The sequence below is a fragment of the Lactuca virosa genome, chromosome 2 (genome assembly GCF_052849685.1).
Source record: "Lactuca virosa cultivar CGN04683 chromosome 2, Lactuca_virosa_CGN04683_v6, whole genome shotgun sequence".
In the NCBI taxonomy this organism is placed as follows: Eukaryota; Viridiplantae; Streptophyta; class Magnoliopsida; order Asterales; family Asteraceae; genus Lactuca; species Lactuca virosa.
The window spans coordinates 42,241,500-42,261,993 of record NC_136427.1 but is presented as its reverse complement, the minus strand read 5'-3'; the positions used below and the strand labels follow the sequence as shown (position 1 = coordinate 42,261,993).

Genomic DNA, 20,494 nt, shown 5'->3' with positions numbered 1-20,494 from the left:
GGTAGAACTTCACGTGCCTATTGGATGTCTGAGAAGGCTTGTCTACTTAGACTTAAATAATTGCGAAAGATTAAAATCTTTTTCTTTTATCGAACAGTTGGAGTCCCTCCAGGTTCTTAATATCTATGGGTGCAAAAACCTCAAGAGACTTCAATCAGGCATATGTGGTTTACGAACTCTAAAACACCTTGACCTTGTAGGCAGTGCGATAGAAGAAGTACCCGAAGATCTTGGGCATTTAGAGAGTTTAGAAACTCTAGACTTAAGTTATACACCTCTCAAGCATCTTCCTAACAGCATTTGTAAGTTGAAACATCTGAAAACTCTACATCTTGCAAGTTGTAAAGATCTTAAGAAGTTACCCAAGGATCTTGGCTTATTAGAATCTTTGGAGGAACTAAGTCTAGAACAATGCAAGATAAGAGATGTTCCGAGTAGCATCTGTAAGTTGAAACATCTCAGAAAGCTTAACCTTCGCTGCTGTGATCAACTTGAGAGATTGCCCGAGAAACTAGGAGATTTGGAACTTTTAGAAGAGTTAAATGTATACGCTACAGGTATAACTCATCTTCCGCAGAGCATTTCTTTATTGAAAGGTCTGAAAATCGTTGGATTTAAATAAAGATATACATCCACGTATGACAGTAACACCACCCAAAAGGAGTTGTTATACCAGGCGATTTTGAAATTTACTTTTGTTTAGACGTAAATGATTTTTTTTTTCTTATTTTGATTTAAAGACATGTTAAATCATAACGCTGTTACTTTGGACTTGTTTTCTACTTACAATCACATGGTTATATATTTTCATTGTTACATTTTCGTCACTTAACGGCTTATGTTTTTTTTCAATAGTTAACAAATATATTGTACAAAATAATACTTGAAAAATAAGAATAAAACGTCAAATAAATTTCCGGTATATATATCACTACAAGAATAATAGACAATAGTGGGGACACATTTAGCGGCGACGGGCACTTTTAGCAGCGACATCAAACAAACGCGTTTTTGTCGCCGCTAAAGGCTTATGTTGGCGATCCGCGTCATTTCAACCCTAACCGTCGATTTAGGCGATGATCCAACGACTAGGAGGACGTAGAAAACCCCGCTTATTTTCCCTCCGGTGTGTCGCCGCTAAAGGCTACTCGTCGCCGCTATAGGCGTCGCCGCTATTGCCTGTTGTGGTGATCTGCATCATTTCGACCCCATCTGTCGATTTAAGCGATGATCCAACGATGTAGAAAACGCCGGATTGTTTTCCCTCCGATGCGTCGTCGCTAAAGGCTGTCTGTCGCCGCTAAAGAGCGTCGACAATAAAATCTGCTTCGTCTTCACTTTCTTCCCTGATCTACTTCTGTGTTTCCCTTCTTCTCTCTTCTCTCTGCTCACCACCTTTGACCTCATCGGAATTTCACCGAAATCTTCGATATTTCACCCCTCTTCCTCTCCATTTTCCCCCTTTTTATTTTCCTTTTCTCTTCTCCCTACTAAATTTGTGTTGGTTGTCGGAATTTTGAGACCCCCACCATTCTCGCCGGAGTATACCACCACCACTGTTCATGACGAAATTTTGATAATTTTAGATGTGTATTTGTATTTGTATTTTGTGTTTGTAGATGTGGATATGTATTTGTATTTGCATTTGTATGTATATGTGTATCTTGAGTGTATTTTATGTATGTATATGTGTTTTTGTATGATCATTTATATGTATGTGTATTTTGTATGTAAATTATGTATGTGTATGTGTTTTTGTATGTATATGTGTATTTTGTATGTGTATTATGTATGTATGTGTATTTGTATGTATACAAATACATACAAATAGCGGCGACACCTTCAGTGGCGACAGATAGTATTAGCAGCGGCGCGCCTTTAGCGGCAACAGAAGGCAATAGCGGCGACCAGTGGAGCATTAGCGACGAACCAACAGCAGCGACCCTTTAGCGGCGACGGGTCGCCGCTAATACCTTTAGCGGCGACATTTTCAACCTTTAGCGGCGACGCCCGTCGCCGATAATACTCTAATTTCTTGTTGTGTGTGTGTGTGTGTGTGTGTGTGTGTGTGTGTGTGTGTGTGTGTGTGTGTGTGTGTGTGTGTGTGTGTGTGTGTGTGTGTGTATATATATATATATATATATATATATATATATATATATATATATATATATATATATAGGGTAAGGTTCAATACAGAGTCAATATGGGTCTACGAACCAAGGAACCTATTAAGAAGGTTGGATCAAACAAATAATAACTATTGGATATGAGTTGTAATAGTGTGAAAAAAAATATTATGCAACTGATTATAACCAAACACGGAACTTAAGGGGGCATTTTTGTAAAGCTGAAACCTATAAACGATCACGGTGAATTAATGTCGTCGTGTTCAACAGTATCATCTCAATGAAATCGATTTTACCCTCTCACTGAAATCGATATTTTACTTCACCGACGAACATCGATTTCAACGCATCGCCGACAATGATTCAGTCAATATCAACCATGAATCTTGTCGGAAAGTTCGTTAAAATGAATCTAGAAGGTATATTTGACTGCTATTCATTTCCGATTATCTCATTTCATTCATTTTAAACATGAAATTTTCGGATTTATAAATTTCAAAACCTAAAATCTAAATTATATGTTACATTATGGGTGTGTTCGGCAAAACTAGCTGGTAGCAGATTGCTTGTAGCGGGTAGCTTGTAGCTTGTAGCGTTTTGGTAAACGCTACATGAAGTAGCATTTGGATTTGGAGCATTTTGATTAAACTAAATGCTAGAAACTTGTAGTGCCAAACGAGACTTTCTGTTCAAAACGGATCGTTTTGTCAAACACTAGAAGCTAGAAGCTCTTAAACGCTACAAAATGCTCTGTGTCAAACACGCGTATTCGATGAATATGTGAATACGATTTTATTAACAAAATCAGTTTACACTAATTTGAAATCATCAGATGATCAACTTTTATGAATTTGTATAAATACTGAAAACCTAATGATTTAAATTTCTTCAAATCGATACATAAATCCTGATTATCTGAATTACAGACAATAATTTTCTAAAACTTTGTGAATCTAACTCGTTTATGAGTTTATTCATTAAATCGAAACCCTAATTTCATGAACTTTTGATAATTTGTATAAATACCGAAAACCTAATGATTTAAATTTCTTCAAATTGATACAGAAAGCATGAATATCAAGATTACAAACTGTAATTTCCTAAAACTTTGTGAATCTAACTCGTTTATGAGTTTATTCATTAAATTGAAAAACTAATTTGTAGTGGATTTCTAAAACTTCAATGTTTGTTAGTATAAATTTTTTTGACAATTCACAAAGTGAATCAGGATTACAGATCAATTTAACATAAAATTGATTAGTTTGCATTATGATTTACATTTGTTTCTTTCATCATATGTAAATTCACATTGTGCATCTATGCTTGATTGATCTTGTCTCTCTTATTCTGCTTCACATTGTGAATTTATAAAGAGCTGCATTGATAATGTTTTTGATTCACTATGTAATTCACAATGTGAATCAATGTTATGTTAAAGTGATCTGTAATATTGATTCACATTCTGAATTACATTGTGAATTATATGTATAAATCATAACTTGCATACCATGAAACTCGTGTTTGACTTACTTTCTTAATCAAAAACAGGAAATGAAGAAAAGAAGAACGAAAAAAAGGATAATAAGAAAAGAATGAAAATGACAAGAAATGTAAAAGATGTTCAACCTTCAACTACAAATGAAAAAAGTGAGGATATGCAATATAAAAAGACAGGTTAGAACATTCACACTGAGACTACAATATATATGGATATATATACATATATATATATATATATATATATATATATATAATCATATATTACACACTTATTTAAATTCAATTGCTGAACCTTGACCTGTTTTGGTATGAAATGAAAAAATTCACATTGTGAATTTTCGATGTATCCCACAGTCTCACAGATTCACATTGTGATTTTTATAAGAATGTTTTGCAATTTTCTTGTACTTTTCACTTGATTTTACTATGGACACAATACATGAAAAGATTCATCATGTGTACGTGTACATCATATGGTGAGCCTTGACCTGTTTTGGTATGAAATGCAAAAATTCACATTGTAAATCTTCGATGTATCTCATAGTCTCAAAGATTCACAATGTGAATTTTATAAAAAGGGTTTTGCAATTTGCTTTCCCCTTTCACTTGATTTCACTATCCAAACAATACATCATAACTTTCATACCATGAAACTCATGTTTGACTTACTTTGTTAATCAAAAACAGGAAATGAAGAAAAGAAGAACGAAAAAAGCGATAATAAAAAAATAATGAAAATGACAAGAAATGTAAAAGATGTTCAACCTACAACTACAAGTGAAAAAAGTGAAGATATGCAATATAAAAAAAGCAGGTTAGAACATTCACATTGAGATTAAAAAATTTTAATTTATCAAATCATATAATACACACTTATTAAATTCACTTGCTGAACCTAGACCTGTTTTGGTATCAAATGCAAAAATTCACACTGTGAATCTTCGATGTATCTTACAGTCTCACAGATTCACAATGTGAGTTTTCTAAAAAGGTTTTGCAATTTGCTTATCACTTTCACTTGATTTCACTATGCACACAATACATGAAAAGATTCACCATGTGTATGTGTACATCACATGGTGAACATTGACCTGTTTTGGTATGAAATGAAAAAAATTCACATTGTGAATCTTCGATGTGTCTCACAGTCTAAAAGATTCACAATGTGAATTTTTTTAAAAGGTTTTGCAATTTGCTTATCACTTTCACTTGATTTCACTATGCACATAATACATGAAAAGATTCACCATGTGTATGTGTACATCACATGGTGAATCTTGACCTGTTTTGGTATTAAATGCAAAAATTCACATTGTGAATCTTCGATGTATCTCATAGTCTCACATATTCACAATGTGAATTTTCTAAAAAGGTTTTGCAATTTACTTATCCCTTTCACTTGATTTCACTATGAACACAATACATGAAAAGATTCACCATGTGTATGTATACATCACATTTTGAGTCTTGACCTGTTTTGGTATGAAATGCAAAAATTCACATTGTGAATCTTCGATGTATCTCACAGTCTCACATATTCACAATGTGAATTTTCTAAAAAGGTTTTGCAATTTGCTTATCCTTTCACTTGATTTCACTATGCACACAATACATGAAAAGGTTCACCTACTCCAGCTACGCTGAGGATCCCTGATGGTCGTGAGGGCATGGTGGAGGCTCCATTAGTGAGGAGCCAAGCATTTCAGTTGCAGGTCGAGGAAACCCGAGTTCCATTAGATGTTGTTGCAGGTATGTATCGTATTTCCTTCCTTTATGCTATTATTATTTATGTTTATGATCTTGTGATTATGTGTGTGTGACGATATGTGTCACACCCCGCTAAAGCGGAAACACGAGGCATGGCAGTATAAAGGGTTTCATAGCAAAAGTTAGAAGACAACACCAACCATAGTATTAAAAATCTTTACAAATTTACAATGGGTTTGAACAAATTTTAAAAGAAATAACAATGTAAATTGAAATACAACACATGAGAATGCTCCTAACAATGATGTGTCCCTAAGTGCCACTTACTCGATGATTCCTGAAAGAGCATGTAAAACGAGCGTCAACTATAAAAATAGTTGGTGAGTACTCACAGATTTAAAAATAATATTAGTTTCATGAATTGAACTCAAAGTTCTTATAAGAGTTTCCATAAATGAAAATATATTCCAAAAATGAGTAAATAAGTTTTGCATAAACGAAGTTTGTTGTCATCATGAGAAATGAAGTATGTTGCCCAAATGAGATGTAACGTTCATATTCTCATGGGAAATAAAGTTTCCATAAATAGAAATATATTGCAAATATGAGTAAATAAGTTTGCGTAAACAAAGTTTGTTGTCATCATGAGAAATGAAGTATGTTGCCCAAATGAGATGCAACGTTCATATTCTCATGGGAAATAAAGTTTCCATAAATAGAAATATATTGCAAAAACGAGTAAATAAGTTTGCATAAACAAAGTTCGTTGTCATCATGAGAGATAAAGTATGTTGCCCAAATGAGATGCAGCGTTCATATTCTCATGGGAAATAAAGTTTGTTGCTAAAACAAGATACAAGGTTCGTATGTGCATAATGATTATACCATGAGTTCACAACCCAAGCCTAATGACCGAGGGTGCCCTCTTCTATGTCTATCGCTATCATAGGGAAATATGGTAAAATGCACTCAAGCGAATCGTGCGAGTGAGGAGTTGTCTACCTCCTAATAGCGCTATCCATAATAACCATAGGCTCAAATGAGTTAATGAGTTGTGTGAATTCATTCCAGGGACTTAAACGCGATAAGGCCTCATGAATTAAAGTAACATACACATACATACAAAGTATAGCAACCAAGTTTCATACGAGTCAAAATAAATACAACGAACATAAATAGATTAGGACATGTTTTTCCACCCCAAAACATAAAAACCGAAAATAGGGGAGTGGTGAATACTCACAATGCATTGAGATGATGCAAATGGTGTCTTGAACTACACTCCACTTGTACCACTACCGATTCCTACAATAATGATATTCGCTAGTGAGTCTCTAATCGAAATCTAACACTAGTATACTTACTACTACAATAGAATTATGCCAATATTGTGTCAAAATTAATATTGATAAATTTTAAACAGATTTCTGTGAAAATTACATTTCAATGAATCAATTGTTATCTAACAATTTAAGTGGAAAATTCCCATTATTGAAATGTTAATATTTAACATTTTAAGAGGTATTCCAATGATTAAATATTCAAAAACTAAATCAATTTAGTTCTAAACTTTCCCAAACTTTGCATTTCAGTTTTAATTGAAGTCAAAGACCCTTAGATAAATTTTCTTGACTTTTTGATTTGTCTAATTATTTTTCACCATTTAATTCCTTGAATAATCATAAAATCATGGAAAAATAGTAAAAAGTTAATAAAAATTACCAAACTTCAGATTTTGGTTCTAACTAAATTAAAAGACTTCCAGGTAAATTTTCATGGTTTATAGATATGTATAACCAATTTTCTTATATTTAATTCTCTAAATAGATAAAAATTCATGAAAAATAGCAATCAGTTAAGAAAATTCCCCAAACTTCTTATATTACTGCCATTACACATACTTAAGCTGGTAAAAATATAAAAATGGATTTATAAACTATTTAACCCAATTTTATGATTTTTGTGCATTTATTCTAATAAAAATGGAGATAATTAGAAAACAGTTTCCAAAATTATCCAAACTTTTTGTATTACTGTTATTAAACATTCTTAAGTTGGGAAAAATATAAAAATGGATTTATAAACTGTTTAACCTAATTTTATGATTTTTGTGCATTTATTGTAATAAAAATAGAGATAAATAGAAAACAGTTTGCAAAATTGTCCAAAATTTTTGTAACACTGTTATTATATATGTAGAAGCTGTGAAAAATAAAAAAGATATTTTTCAGTTAGTGTTGCTATTTTTCCTTGTTTAATCCTCTTAAATAATCATTAATTGAATAATAATTATTAAACAGTTAAAGTAAATTACCAAAAATTTTGTAAACTTCATTTACAGAGTAGATAATCTGGGAAAAATACCAAATGTGGTTTTTATATACTGAAATCCGATTTTGTGTATTTAAGTGTATTTAATCTTAGAAAATAGGAGACAAATAGTATACAGAAGAGAAAAATCATCAAAATCTTTATGTAGCCTCCTAATGTACTACAAGGTGTTCTGGTAAATTTTCATGAATTTTGGATGAGCAGAACTAGTTTTTCTATGTTTAGGCCATTATAAATACAAAAATCGGGGAAAAATATGAATGCATTATGAAAACTTCTGAAAATATTTTTCTGAGTCTTATACCTCTGGTAGCAACTGCGAAAATTATTATATATCATTTTAAGATTCCCTAAAGTGCTTTTATGATTTATTGGAGCCAAACAAAAAGAAAATTCAAAACCATATTAAACAGTAACAAAAACCGATGAAATTTAATGTGGGGTCATTATTTACCATAGGAGTCATCTAAGAATTTACCTAGGATTTATAGACCTCAGAAAGTATTTTATATGATTTATTGTCCTATTTTATTTCAATAATTATAATAATTCGAGAAAAATGAATTATTTTCTGAAAATTTGTTGAACATCTCATTTTGTTGATGGGAATCTGGAAAAAATTGGATTTGGTCAAAAAAGGAGTTTTAGATATTTATTTGGAAATAAATCCTTCATGAACATATTTGAAAGCTTTTAACAACATACTTTGATGATCTAGCATCTAAGCTTGAAGATCATCACATGCATGTTTGTTTGAAGACCATTCATGAGTTTGAAATGTTCAAAAATCGTTTTTGAAAGAAAACTTAGAGTGCATGTGGTGATTTTCCACCAAAACTTGTAGAAAAGTGCATTTTCATGATCTTGACTTAGGTTTAGGTCCTTGGATTTCACCATTTACAACATGCATGTTGTTTTTGGGTGAAATCCTACCACCATCATCATCAAAACTGAAGTGAATGAACATGCACACATATTTTCTAAGAGAAAGGTGTAGAAGAAGAAGGAAATGCAAGAAAAACCTTGAAAACATGGAGGAAAATGAAAGGAAATCGTGTTCTACCTTAATGAACACCACTAGATGATGGAGATTTTGAGCATCATGAGTGTTCTTGGACTTGTTTCCTGGAAATTTTTGTGGTTCCTAGAGAGAGGAAGAGAGAAAATGGAGTGGTGAAGGTAGAGAGAAGTGAGAGAAAATAAGAGAGAAAGTGGAGTGTGAGAGAGAAAGGAGTGATTATGTGTTTTGGGAAGAGGGGAGGTGTCTTGGGAAGAGGGTGGACGGTTTTGAGAGTATTATGCCCTCCTTCCCTTTTAATTTTATAAAAAAATTTCAATTCTTTTATAAAAATATCAAACTTTTTATAAAATATACACCCTAACCAAGTTTTTGCTCATGAAACCTTGATTTTTGACTTATAAATTAAGGGTAAATGTTAATGACTTCAATTTTTATTTTCCTTAAATGCATTTTCATAATTTTAATTATTATAAGATAATATTAGAAGCTTCATAATTATTTTTATAGAATTTTTAATGTTAAAGTTTATAAATGTGAGTTTTTAGGGCATTTAGGGTTTTTGAGAGTTTGTAAGTCTTTGGATATCAAAATTAATTAAATTTTGAGACTTCAAACTATTTTAGAGTTTCATACTCTTATTCAAGTTAGAAATAATGTTTGTAATTTATTTTTTTATCGGTTTATTGGCATTCTATGTAGTGATTCCGAGATCCAACGAAATTGAGGAATCAAGTATACTAGTCCTAGTCTTCAACTTTAACTTAAGTTTCTATGAGACTTTGACCTAATTTCTACTACTAGGTCAAGTGCATTATGGGTGTATATGATTCATGAAATGGTGTTCAAGTCAAGGAATGACCCGAGTGTGGATAGTCACTACAGTTAAGTAGTTGTAGAATTCACATACCAATGTGAAATCCAAGCACATTATCCATTGTTTCTAATTGTTTCCAAGTTTCTAATAGGTTATATCTTAACTTCTAGTTACTAAGTCTAGTATGTGTCGTGCCTATACGTGCAACTAAGTTTATTCAAATCTAGAACTAACTCGAATTTTGACGGTTGTCACAATATGTTCGGTTTAGTTAAGTCTCCACCTAACGATTGTAGTTCCTTTATCTTGCCAGATTATTATTATTGGAGGGTTTGTCATATGCCATTTTTCATGCCGAGAATCATGTTTGAAGAGTATCTGGTTGATCCGGTTCCATGCAACAGTTCGTGAGGCGATAGTCACTGATGTCGTAAGCCCTAGGTGGGAGTGAACTGACTGTTCTGCTTGGAGGATCAGCAGTTGGATCAATTTTGGTGATTTCAACGTAATAGTTCAGAGGAAGTTGTAGTGTAAATTCATTGGTTTTATAGAATTCGACATGATTGAAATCTTTCGTAGTGGAGAGGTATAAAGTATTGGTGTAAACGCGAGCTGTTGTCGGATTCATGCTTTCAAGGGTGTGCGTGTGGTCCTCGCATCGGAGGCTTCTAGGCAAAGATCTCGTCGTAGTCGGTTGTCCCTTCTGGGACAACGAAGATAGATTTCATAGATACTTGTGCCGCAGAAGTTGAATGTCAGCTTAAAAGGTTGGTTAGCCCGTTGAACCGATCACTATCGTTAGTAGGGTAAGAGTTGTGATGATCTATCTGATGGGTTTTGAGCAAAAGAACAATCCTATGTGCACATGCAAAACCCTAAAGCTTTGGATCTAGGTTTCTCTATTGTACATGCAAATTTATCCAAAGCTTGTAAACCCTAATCGTGCATACTATAAAAATCGAAATCTACAACTAATACAAGTTTAGATGATTACCTTTTGATAGTAGCAAGAATCTTCAACTTCAAGAGCTTAGTATCACAAGTGTAATACCTCTAATGGCTTACAAACACCAAGGCAAGAAGATGATCAAGAAGAGAAGAGATGGAGGCACAATTTCGGCTATAGTAACTCTAGGGCTTCTGGTGTAGGCCGAAACTGATGCTCTAGGGGTCCTTAAATAGCTGAGCAGCTAGGGTTTCAGTCAAAACCCTAATTGAATGACTTAGGCCCTAAGCAGCTCCAAGAACCTTCTGGAATAAGGCCCCTTGGACGAAATCAGAGTGGGCTTCCACTCTAAATTTCGTCCCCCTTATATCCATAAGGATCCACAACCCAAAGTCAATTATCTTATAATTGACAGTTCCAGTCCCCTTTATTTAATTAATCTCTTTTAGTCACAAAATTAATTATTGACTAATATTAATTAGACTATATGATTTCTCTTTTAATATATTATTTATATAATATACTAATAAACCATAATAACCTCTCTTTCTCCATAAATCATCCTGTCCAGTTGCTTTGGTGAAGGCAACCCAAAAGGACCATGCACAACCGGGTCAAGTACATACCAAATATAGTTACAGGCTTAGACACTAATCCAACAGTCTCCCACTTGGATAAGTCTAGTAACTATAAATGCAAGTACGACTTCAGGATCCGATTAGCAATCGTAGCTCTCAAAGATGTTGTCGAACTCTGATCTTATTAGTAACCTGTCCTTTAGATAAGGGATCGTATAGTCCTCCATTCAAGATATCGTGCGGACAATCACATGGAACATAGTCATACTTATTGTCCAGCTGTTTGTTTCTCAATCTCTGATTTGTGTGACATAGAACTTAATTGAACACATCAATTTAGTCCTGGCCGGGCCGGGTCTGGCACATTAGTCAAACCAAATCATCGAGGGGCCCAGATATCGCTTTTACCCTCTTAGGATAAAATGAACAGATAAACTTATGTTGGGTTTTGGTATAATACAACATCCTATGGTGCACATACCACTACTAGAATATAGGCCTTTAATGACGCGCAAACCATGACACGCAGTGATTTACGATACGCAAAAGCGTGTGCCTTAAAAATAATGTCATCTCTTCTAAAATTTGAAGGATTTAGGACGCGCATTTTTGCGTGCCCTTAAAATTAGTGTCAGAACAAAAAAAACACGGAGGGCACTCAGCATAAAATGTGTGTCGTCTAATCATGTCGCTTTATAATTTTTAAAATGAACGCGCGTTTAGACTATTTATCTTATCAAAAAATTCACAGGGACCATTTCTAGGGTTTTGTCAATGAGGGCTCTACCCTGAAACCTTCAACAACGTTCTCTACCTCAAATCACCTCCTGCCGGCGACCTCGACTCATCTTTTTCTGCATCGCCAACTTCTTACCTTCCCATGGTCTGCCAATCAGATTCGATTTACCAAAGCTCGGGGCTCCGACATGAGTTCTTCCCTTTTTGTTGTATCTTAACAAATTATATTCCTGTTATCAAGCCATGTTAGAACCCTAATTCTAGAAGAATCTGATTGGTTCTTCTTGTTTCATCAAAATCGGAGCAGAGTAGTTGATGTCCGATGGAGGGAGTGGATCCCATTACGTCCAAATGCAATCGGAGCCGTCGAGGTTGTCATCGTTCTTCTCGTTTCATCAAAATCCGCCTGAGGGAACTCGAATTTTCAATGAGTTGCCCAAGGCCACAATTGTACAATTCTCTCGTCCTAACTCTTTTTAATTTCATACATCCCCTCTAACCACACCTCCTTCTTCGTTCTAACCTAGATGCAAAAATCGATTTTGATTGTTAGAGCATCGACGAGAATTGGAGCAGAAGAATCGACAGCAGAAGATGAGGAACACTCCTTCAAGTGGTCTAATATTATTCCATCACAACAATTAGATGACCAACATAATGAAAAATTCCAAACCGAGGTTCATTCGTCTCTTTTACCGTGTAAATTTCGTGTACTTGACATTATAACCGAAATATTCATTCTCTGGTTGTGTGTGTATGTGCGTGTGTACAGCGAGTGGTGTGATAGATTCAATATGAGAAATAACGAAGTACAACCTTATGGTTTTCAATTTCTCGAAAGGTCAAGATGGTGGAACATACGTTGATGCTTTTGTACCCGTATGATTTGTCCATAGATGACCGCCAGGTATTCGGTGAAATACCTAAGTCATTTCTTTTGTTTTCTTATCTTCTTTTACATGTGAAAGAATGTAAGACAAGTTAAAAGATGTTTAAACTCTGCAAGCGGTTCACCTGCATCCTCCAGATCATCAAACATTTTTTTTATCAATGTTAAATGCTTCCACCTTTATATATTTTTATCAATAGTAATTGCTTCATTTTTGTACCTATTAACTTATTATAATGTTTTGAAAAGGGTACAGGTGGTAGGGCATACAAGTTTGCTGATTTATTCAAAGAAAAACTGGAAGTTAGAATTGAAAAAGAAGATGAGATGGATTGTCTTGTAGCTGGTGCAAATTTTTTGCTAAAGATGCTTTTCTATTCTATTCTTTTTCATGAATAAATTTAATAAGTCCATGCATATGTTAAATAGGTTTAAAAAAAACTAAATTTTATGTAGGCGATTCGACATGAAGCCTTCACCCATTAAGGTCATACAGAGTTTGTGTAGATAGACCATAATGATATGTATCCATATCTTCTTGTTAATATCGGATCTGGTGTTAGCATGATAAAGGTACCTTTTTTCTGTTCTTTTTTTATTCTTTTGATCTTTTTTATTAAGTATTTTGCATTTATGTAGGTTGATGGAGATGGGAAGTTTCAGAGAGTTAGTGGGACCAATGTAGGTGATGGGACATACTGGGGCTTAGGGAGAATGTTGACTAAGTGCAAAAGGTTACTCTTATTTGACCACTTTGGTCAACTCTTTGACTCTCCACTTTGACTTCCCTTTTAACAGTAGTGTCATTACAGTTTTGATGAGCTTTTGGAGTTGAGTCAAAGGGGAGATAATAGCTCTGTAGATATGCTTGTTGGGGACATTTATGGGGGATTAGATTACTCAAAGGTAATCGGTTGTAGAATGTATATGTTATTTCTTTTTTATGAAACGTATAAAGCTTATAACTTTTCACTCCTTGACTTGATTACCCTTTGATCTCTTACATCATCTCAGATTGGACTTTCTGCATCAACAATCGCTTCTAGTTTTGGAAAGGCAATTTCAAAGAACAAGGAGATTGAAGACCATAGACCTGAAGACATTTCTCTCTCTCTTCTCTGAATGATTTCTTACAATATAGGCCAGGTATGATGTATAGTGATTTTGTCTTTGATGAAACAGGTGTTTCCTTTAAATCCAATAATAAAACCATTTTTCATAGTCGATTAATACTTGTGCATAAGTCCTTAGCATATGTAATATCAAAGAAGATAATGGACAATGTATATTGTGAATCTGATTTCGATTTGATATATGTAGATATCTTATTTAACTGCATTGCAACTTGGAATTAAACCGATATTTTTTGGAGGCTTTTTCATAAGGGGTGATGCTTATACCATGGACACCATTTCCTTTGCCATTCAATTTTGGTAAGGATTACAATCTTTTTCCATTAGAAATTTGATTTAAAGTTTGTAGCAAAAGGATTTAAGAAAATTTTGTTTTGATCTTATTCTTTTTTTTTTTACGTCAAAAGGAGGGGAACAATCTATGTTTTTGTGCCATGAAGTTTTTTGCAGAAACCTGATCATTTAGCTGGCTTATCAACTGGATTATGTCGGAGCCATCATCAACCACATATATCTGTAACAACAACTCATTCAGTATTGATGATGCCAACACATCTGCTCTAGATGTTTGTTTCTTAAGCATATACATGTAATCGAACAACATGTAATTCTTAATTATTATTTATTTGAGCACAAATGGTTTAATATGAAATATGTGTAAATGATGAAATATTTATGAACTCCTTTTTAAGTTGACAATTGCTGGCATCAAATTTGCGGGGATGCATAGTCTAATGCAATCTGTTAACAAGGTAAGAATTTTGTAGTTTATAAACTGATGAAAATACGTGGCAAGTTTTTTTTTATATTTCACTCTTATTTTATTAAATTTCAAAGTTTAAATGAGTTTCATTTGATGTAGGTGAAATCACTGGCTACTTTCCAGCATGATGAGAAATGTATGGCTCTTTTGATGGATGGAAGTGTTGGTGATTTGTTATCATCAATGTTATTTAAGTGTAATGGGATTACTTTGTAGACTAAAAATGATCTTGATAAATATTAAATAAGTAAGGAAGGTATGGAGTACACACTTGTTTAAGTTTGATCAAGTATCAAAGTATACTGTCATTTAGGGGCGAAGCCCCTGAACGAACGGGGGTCCGGGGGCAGCGCCCCTGGGAGTGGGGTCCAAGGGGCGGCAGCCCCTGGCGGGGTCCAAGGGGCAGAGCCCCTGGCTGGGGTCGTTTTTGACTTTGCATCAGAAAATCCAAATTTTGAATATTTGACCCGTTTTTGACTTTGCATTAATCCTTATACAAAACCCGGATTTATGATAGTTTTGACTATTGAGAAAAACTGTTATATGACAGTTTTGTCAGTTTTTCAGACAATGAAGGTTTATAACCAATTTTTAGTCAGTTTTCTGGTACTCACGAAATTACACCATCTCATTCTCTTTCTTTCTCTCTGATTTTCTCTGAGTCTTATCCAATTGAGGATTTGGGAGTACCACCCAAATACTTCGATTTGAAAGTGATTATCACGATTCTCAGATTTTCAAGTGCCACTAAACCATATTTCTAACAGGAAGTGCAGCAGTTGGTCTTGATCTCAGTTTTGTGACACACGTATATTTAATGGAGAGCCAATTTGGGATAAAAGGTAATATTTAAAACAAATTATTGATGATTCTTGCATCTTTACTGTCTACCTGTATAAAACCATATATTTTGAACAGGGAGCTTTGAATTTCAATAAATCGTATTGGTCAGGAGGTCGGTGGTCATTAAATAATTGCTACCTTTCTGGAGGACTGTTTATCATGGTACTTTTTCACCTTTTTTAAATTTATCAAAGTATCTTATCTTTTAATTATTATTTATTTACTTATATTTCCATGGTGTCTCTCACAATGTCAACACGGTAAATTATACAAATACTTACTTTTAGTCTTTTACCATGTTGCTACATTAAGTTCGCATTGATGTAATCTTTTAAACTGTTCTTTTCAGTTTTTTTACTGCTGTAAATTATGGATATGGAATTACCTGATGGTGTTTTTGACCAATTTGGAAGTAACTCGAGAGTTCTGAACTTAAATTTCCTAATTATCACATATTTTAATATCTAAAAAAATTGAAAATAAAAATGTGTTGCAAGGCAAAGTTGGTGCTTACTTTTGGTTGGATACTTGCATGTTTGTTGGAAACAGTGACTTATGTGGGAAGCAAATTAATAAGTTATGCAAAGATGAAGTTGGAAATCAACAGCCTACAGGTTTTATTTTCTTCCTTGTAAAAATTGTTGGTTGAGTTTTTACATTTGACTGATTTATTTTGTGGATGTAGGGAATCAAAATGTGAAAAAGAATTCTGGAAGGTTACTTATGAGTGCTTCTGCTACTGTTGGTGCATTGCTTCTTGTTGCCCTTATGTGTTTCTGGGGTTGTTTTCTCTATAAAAAACTTGGGAAAAATGATGCAAAAGGGATTGCAAATTAAGGATGTGAGTGGACGTAAGTAAAGATTGAAATAAGCTTTTAATATAATTAATATGAGCTTTATAATTATTAATAAGAGTATTTTTTTTGTTATTGATTGGTTCAGGTGCATCGATTGTGATGTTTCATGGAGACTTGCCATACTCATCAAAGGATATAATAAAAAAGCTGGAAGCTTTAAATGATGAGCATATAATTGGTGCTGGAGGATTCGGAACAGTCTACAAGCTTTCAATGGATGATGGAAATGTTTTTGCTTTAAAAAGAATCGTAAAATTAAACGAAGGATTTGATCGTTTTTTTGAGAGAGAGCTTGCAATTCTTGGAAGCATCAAACATAAATATTTGGTGAATTTAAGAGGATACTTCAAAACTCTTGCTCTATGACTACTTAGCAGGTGCCAGCCTAGATGAAGCTCTCCATGGTAATAATTTTGTTTTTATAATAATTTTCTTGTTTCTGATTGAGACTGAGGGAGGAATTATTTGTTATCAGAAAACGGTGATGAACAATTGGCATGGGAGAAACGGGTGAAGATAATCATGGGAGCTGCAAAAGGGCTGGCTTATTTGCATCATGACTGTTCCCCTCGAATTATACACCGTGATATAAAATCAAGCAACATTTTGCTTGATGGAAATTTCAAGGCTCGGGTTTCTGATTTTGGACTTGCAAAATTGCTGGAAGATGAAGAATCTCACATCACCACCATTGTTGCAGGAACTTTTGGATACTTAGCTCCAGGTAACAAACTAACAACATCAACCAAAAAGTAAAAGTTTTATTATATAATTTAATTTTTGTTTCATGCAGAATACATGCAAAGTGGCAGAGCAACAGAGAAGACGGATGTTTATAGTTTTGGTGTGCTGATGCTTGAGGTTGGTGTGTAATATAATCTCTCTTGCTTAGTTGCTTCTTGCCCTTTGATAAGTGGTATCTTACCCTAGCCTATGTTAACATTTTAAGGAAAGTTAGAACTCAGAAGCTATCTATATGCATATTGTTTTATCTTTTTCAAAGTAAATAAGATTGCTAATTATGTATTTCTTTTTGACAAATTGGATTTGTGATTTGAAAATTGTAAATCTCATATTAGGGGGGACACCTGTAATGGAACAGATGATTGTTGCTGGAAAGGTTGTTCCTATTTTACAGTTGGAACATGGAGTAGTTGTTGTTAGAGTGTATATAGGGTCATTCATGACTTTTCTTGATATGGCAGGTTTGTTAAGTTCATTTTGTTTTCTGATGCAAAAAAAGTGGCTAATATCTTTGTGTTGTGTTAGAGCAAGCAATTTTGCAACGCCTGGATGTTGCAACTAAGGCTCTGCATTGGCCTATTGGTGTTGATGGTTGGTGGATATAGTTATTAGTTAGGTTAAAATTACAATATAAATATATGGTCGGTGGATATAAAAGACGCAGATTGATTTCCAAAGTGGCAGATGGTGGATGGAAGTTTTATCTAGAGGCGCAACAGCTATTCATCAAGACTTGAAGAAGTAGTTCCCAATTTCACCTCTTAATAGCAATGTAGTATTAGGTTATATAGCTAGGGAAAACCTCTTAATAACAATGTACAATCAAATCCCTTTAATATCAATGTATTACAATTTTTTGACATGATGTTACCGGATGAAATTGATTGTTTTGGTATATATTTGTTTCCATATTTTTGTATTATGCGTAAATGAGTATCGTAAAGGCACGTCGTATATGCATGTCGTAAATGGTTGCCGAAGTTTATGACATGCAAATACGTGTCATTTTCATTTATGGCAGGGGCTATAATGATACGCAATGTGTGTCCTAAACGCGCCTCGTAAGGTTACGACACACAAATGCGTGTCGTCTTCCTTTATGACAGGGTCTTCCTTAATACGCATTGCGTGTCGTAAATGAGCGTCGTAAATGCGTGTCGTAAATAGACGACGCGCAAAAGCGTGTCGTCTTTTGTTATGACAGGGCCTTCCTTGACACGCATTTGCATGTCGTCTGAGCGTTTTACGACATGCATTGTGCGTCGTAAAAGGCTGTTTTTTTAGTAGTGTACAACCCTAAATACCTTGGATCTATGTTTTCACTAATTATACATGCAAAGATGTTTCCAAGGTATTATGCCTATAACTAGCATGCAAAGATGTAAACTACACAAGATGCTAGTTAGTGTAACATACCTTTCATGTGGCTGGAAGTCTTGATGCATTTGGCCTTAAGAGCTTAGCCCCAATAGTGTGGAAGCCTCAAATGAAGTCACAACACATCAAGGACAAAGGAAGAACTTGAGAGAGAATCTTCATGCACCCAAAACACCTCCATGAACTCCAAGAATAAAGGTGGCGGTTTTTAGGTCATCATATATGTATTTATATATGTTGAATTCTAAGAGTCATGGGTATAACCCAAACCCATACCCATGGGTTTTATGATCCATGGTTCATGTGGCCCAACCCTTTATGTATCCATACACAAACTTGGTCCAACATGGATCATAAGCCCAACACATATAAATATAACTAATTACCATAATTAGTCCCCATAGTTTTAATTAGCCTCTTTTGATCACTAAATTAATTCCAAATTAACTCTTGATCAATACTAATTAAAATATATGATTTCATATTAATATATTAGAACTTATAATATATTAATCATATATAACCTCTTCTCTCAAAAGTCCATCCTAACAAATTGTCCTGCTGATATGCAACCCAAATGGACCATGCTACTCTCGGGTCGAATATATACCAATAATAGTTATGGGCTTAGACATCTAATCCAACAACTTCGACTTACATGCATTTACTATTCACTCATCAAATCGTACACAACAATGTGTTTTATAACATCAAGTTACTGATGCGTTTACGCATTATCAATGCACACCCAACTTTCAAATAATAAACCATATATCTAGGTTTAAAGAATATATGATATTATCGTCTTGCGATCACTCGTGATAAATTCCATGAAGTGATGTCAGCAAGCGTAGGTTTAATCCAATGCTCAAATCTTATTCATAAGCACTCATGAACGTTTTAGCAAACTTTTTCTATGTCTAATACACTTTAGACAGTCTACAAACCAATTCATGACATTCTTTTTTCATACCTACTTCCAAAGTATAAGCGATTGTGGACTGTTCGAATAATCTTATTATTCAGGAAGTCAAAACATGCAAAGTGAAACAATAGGTAAATAATTAACATAAGACAGTAACTTTACTCATAAATAATACTCCTTTATTTAGTCATCAAATGTCAATTACAATTTATCTATTACACGTTTCGAAACTATCTAATCTAAACTAATATCGTCCTTCAGCCCAATGCTCCTAGCGTGCTGCAAGTGCTTAACCTTACTCAGTCCCTTCGTAAGGGGATCTGCTGGGTTATCTTCTGACGATACCCTCTTCACTACGAGGAGTCCCTCTTCCACCCGATGTCTAATAAAGTGATATTTCTTGTCGATATGTCGGGATCTGCCATGATCCCTTGGTTCCTTGGTCAAGGCAACCGCTCCTTCATTATCGCAGAAAATTTCCATGGGCTCCTTTATGGCTGGCACAACTCCAAGGTCTCCAATGAAGTTCTTCAACCATATTGCCTCCTTTGACGCTTCGCTCGCTTCTATGTACTCTGATTCGCACTATGAATCAGCTACGGTCTCCTGCTTGGAACTTTTCCAAGTTACTGCTCCTCCATTCAGGGTAAAGACCCAGCCTGACTGAGATCGATAATTATCTCGGTCTGTCTAAAAACTGGCGTCACTATACCCTCACACCCTTAAGTCATCACTCCCACCGAGGACTAGAAACCATTCCTTGGTCCTCCAAAGGTACTTAAGAATATTCTTGACTACGGTCCAATGTGCTTTACCAGGGTTCCCTTGATATCTGTTGACCATGCTCAAAGAGAAGGCCACATCAGGGCGAGTACAAGTCATAGCATACATGATCGAGCCAACTGTGGAAGCGTAAGGTACTCGACTCATTTCTGCTATCTCGGCCTCGGTACTCGGACTTTGAGTCTTAGTCAACTTGGTATTGCTTTGGATCGGTAACTCCCCCTTCTTGGAATTCTCCTTACTAAAACGCTTTAGTACCTTATCCAAGTAAGTATTCTGACTAAGTCATATTAGTCTTTTACTCCTGTTTCTCACTATCCTTATTCCCAGAATATAGGCAGCCTCTTCGAGGTCCTTCATAGCGAAGCACTTTCCAAGCCAGGACTTGACTTCTTTTAGAGTTGGGATGTCGTTTC

The 20,494-nt window shown here is 34.5% G+C and overlaps 1 protein-coding gene and 1 pseudogene across 1 annotated transcript; both read left to right on the top strand.

Annotated features, from left to right (window-relative positions):
* Nucleotides 1-13,168: 13,168 nt before the first annotated feature.
* LOC145156325 (pantothenate kinase 1-like) lies at nt 13,169-14,088 on the top strand. The gene is made up of 5 exons (XM_079075746.1): nt 13,169-13,226; nt 13,293-13,387; nt 13,466-13,559; nt 13,668-13,799; nt 13,974-14,088. Exons 1-4 carry the CDS (start codon nt 13,176-13,178, stop codon nt 13,773-13,775), a joined length of 348 nt encoding a protein of 115 aa, XP_078931872.1. The 5' UTR covers nt 13,169-13,175; the 3' UTR covers nt 13,776-13,799; nt 13,974-14,088.
* A 183-nt stretch (nt 14,089-14,271) lies between these two features.
* Nucleotides 14,272-17,146, top strand: LOC145157391 (LRR receptor-like serine/threonine-protein kinase FEI 1; annotated as a pseudogene).
* Nucleotides 17,147-20,494: the final 3,348 nt, after the last annotated feature.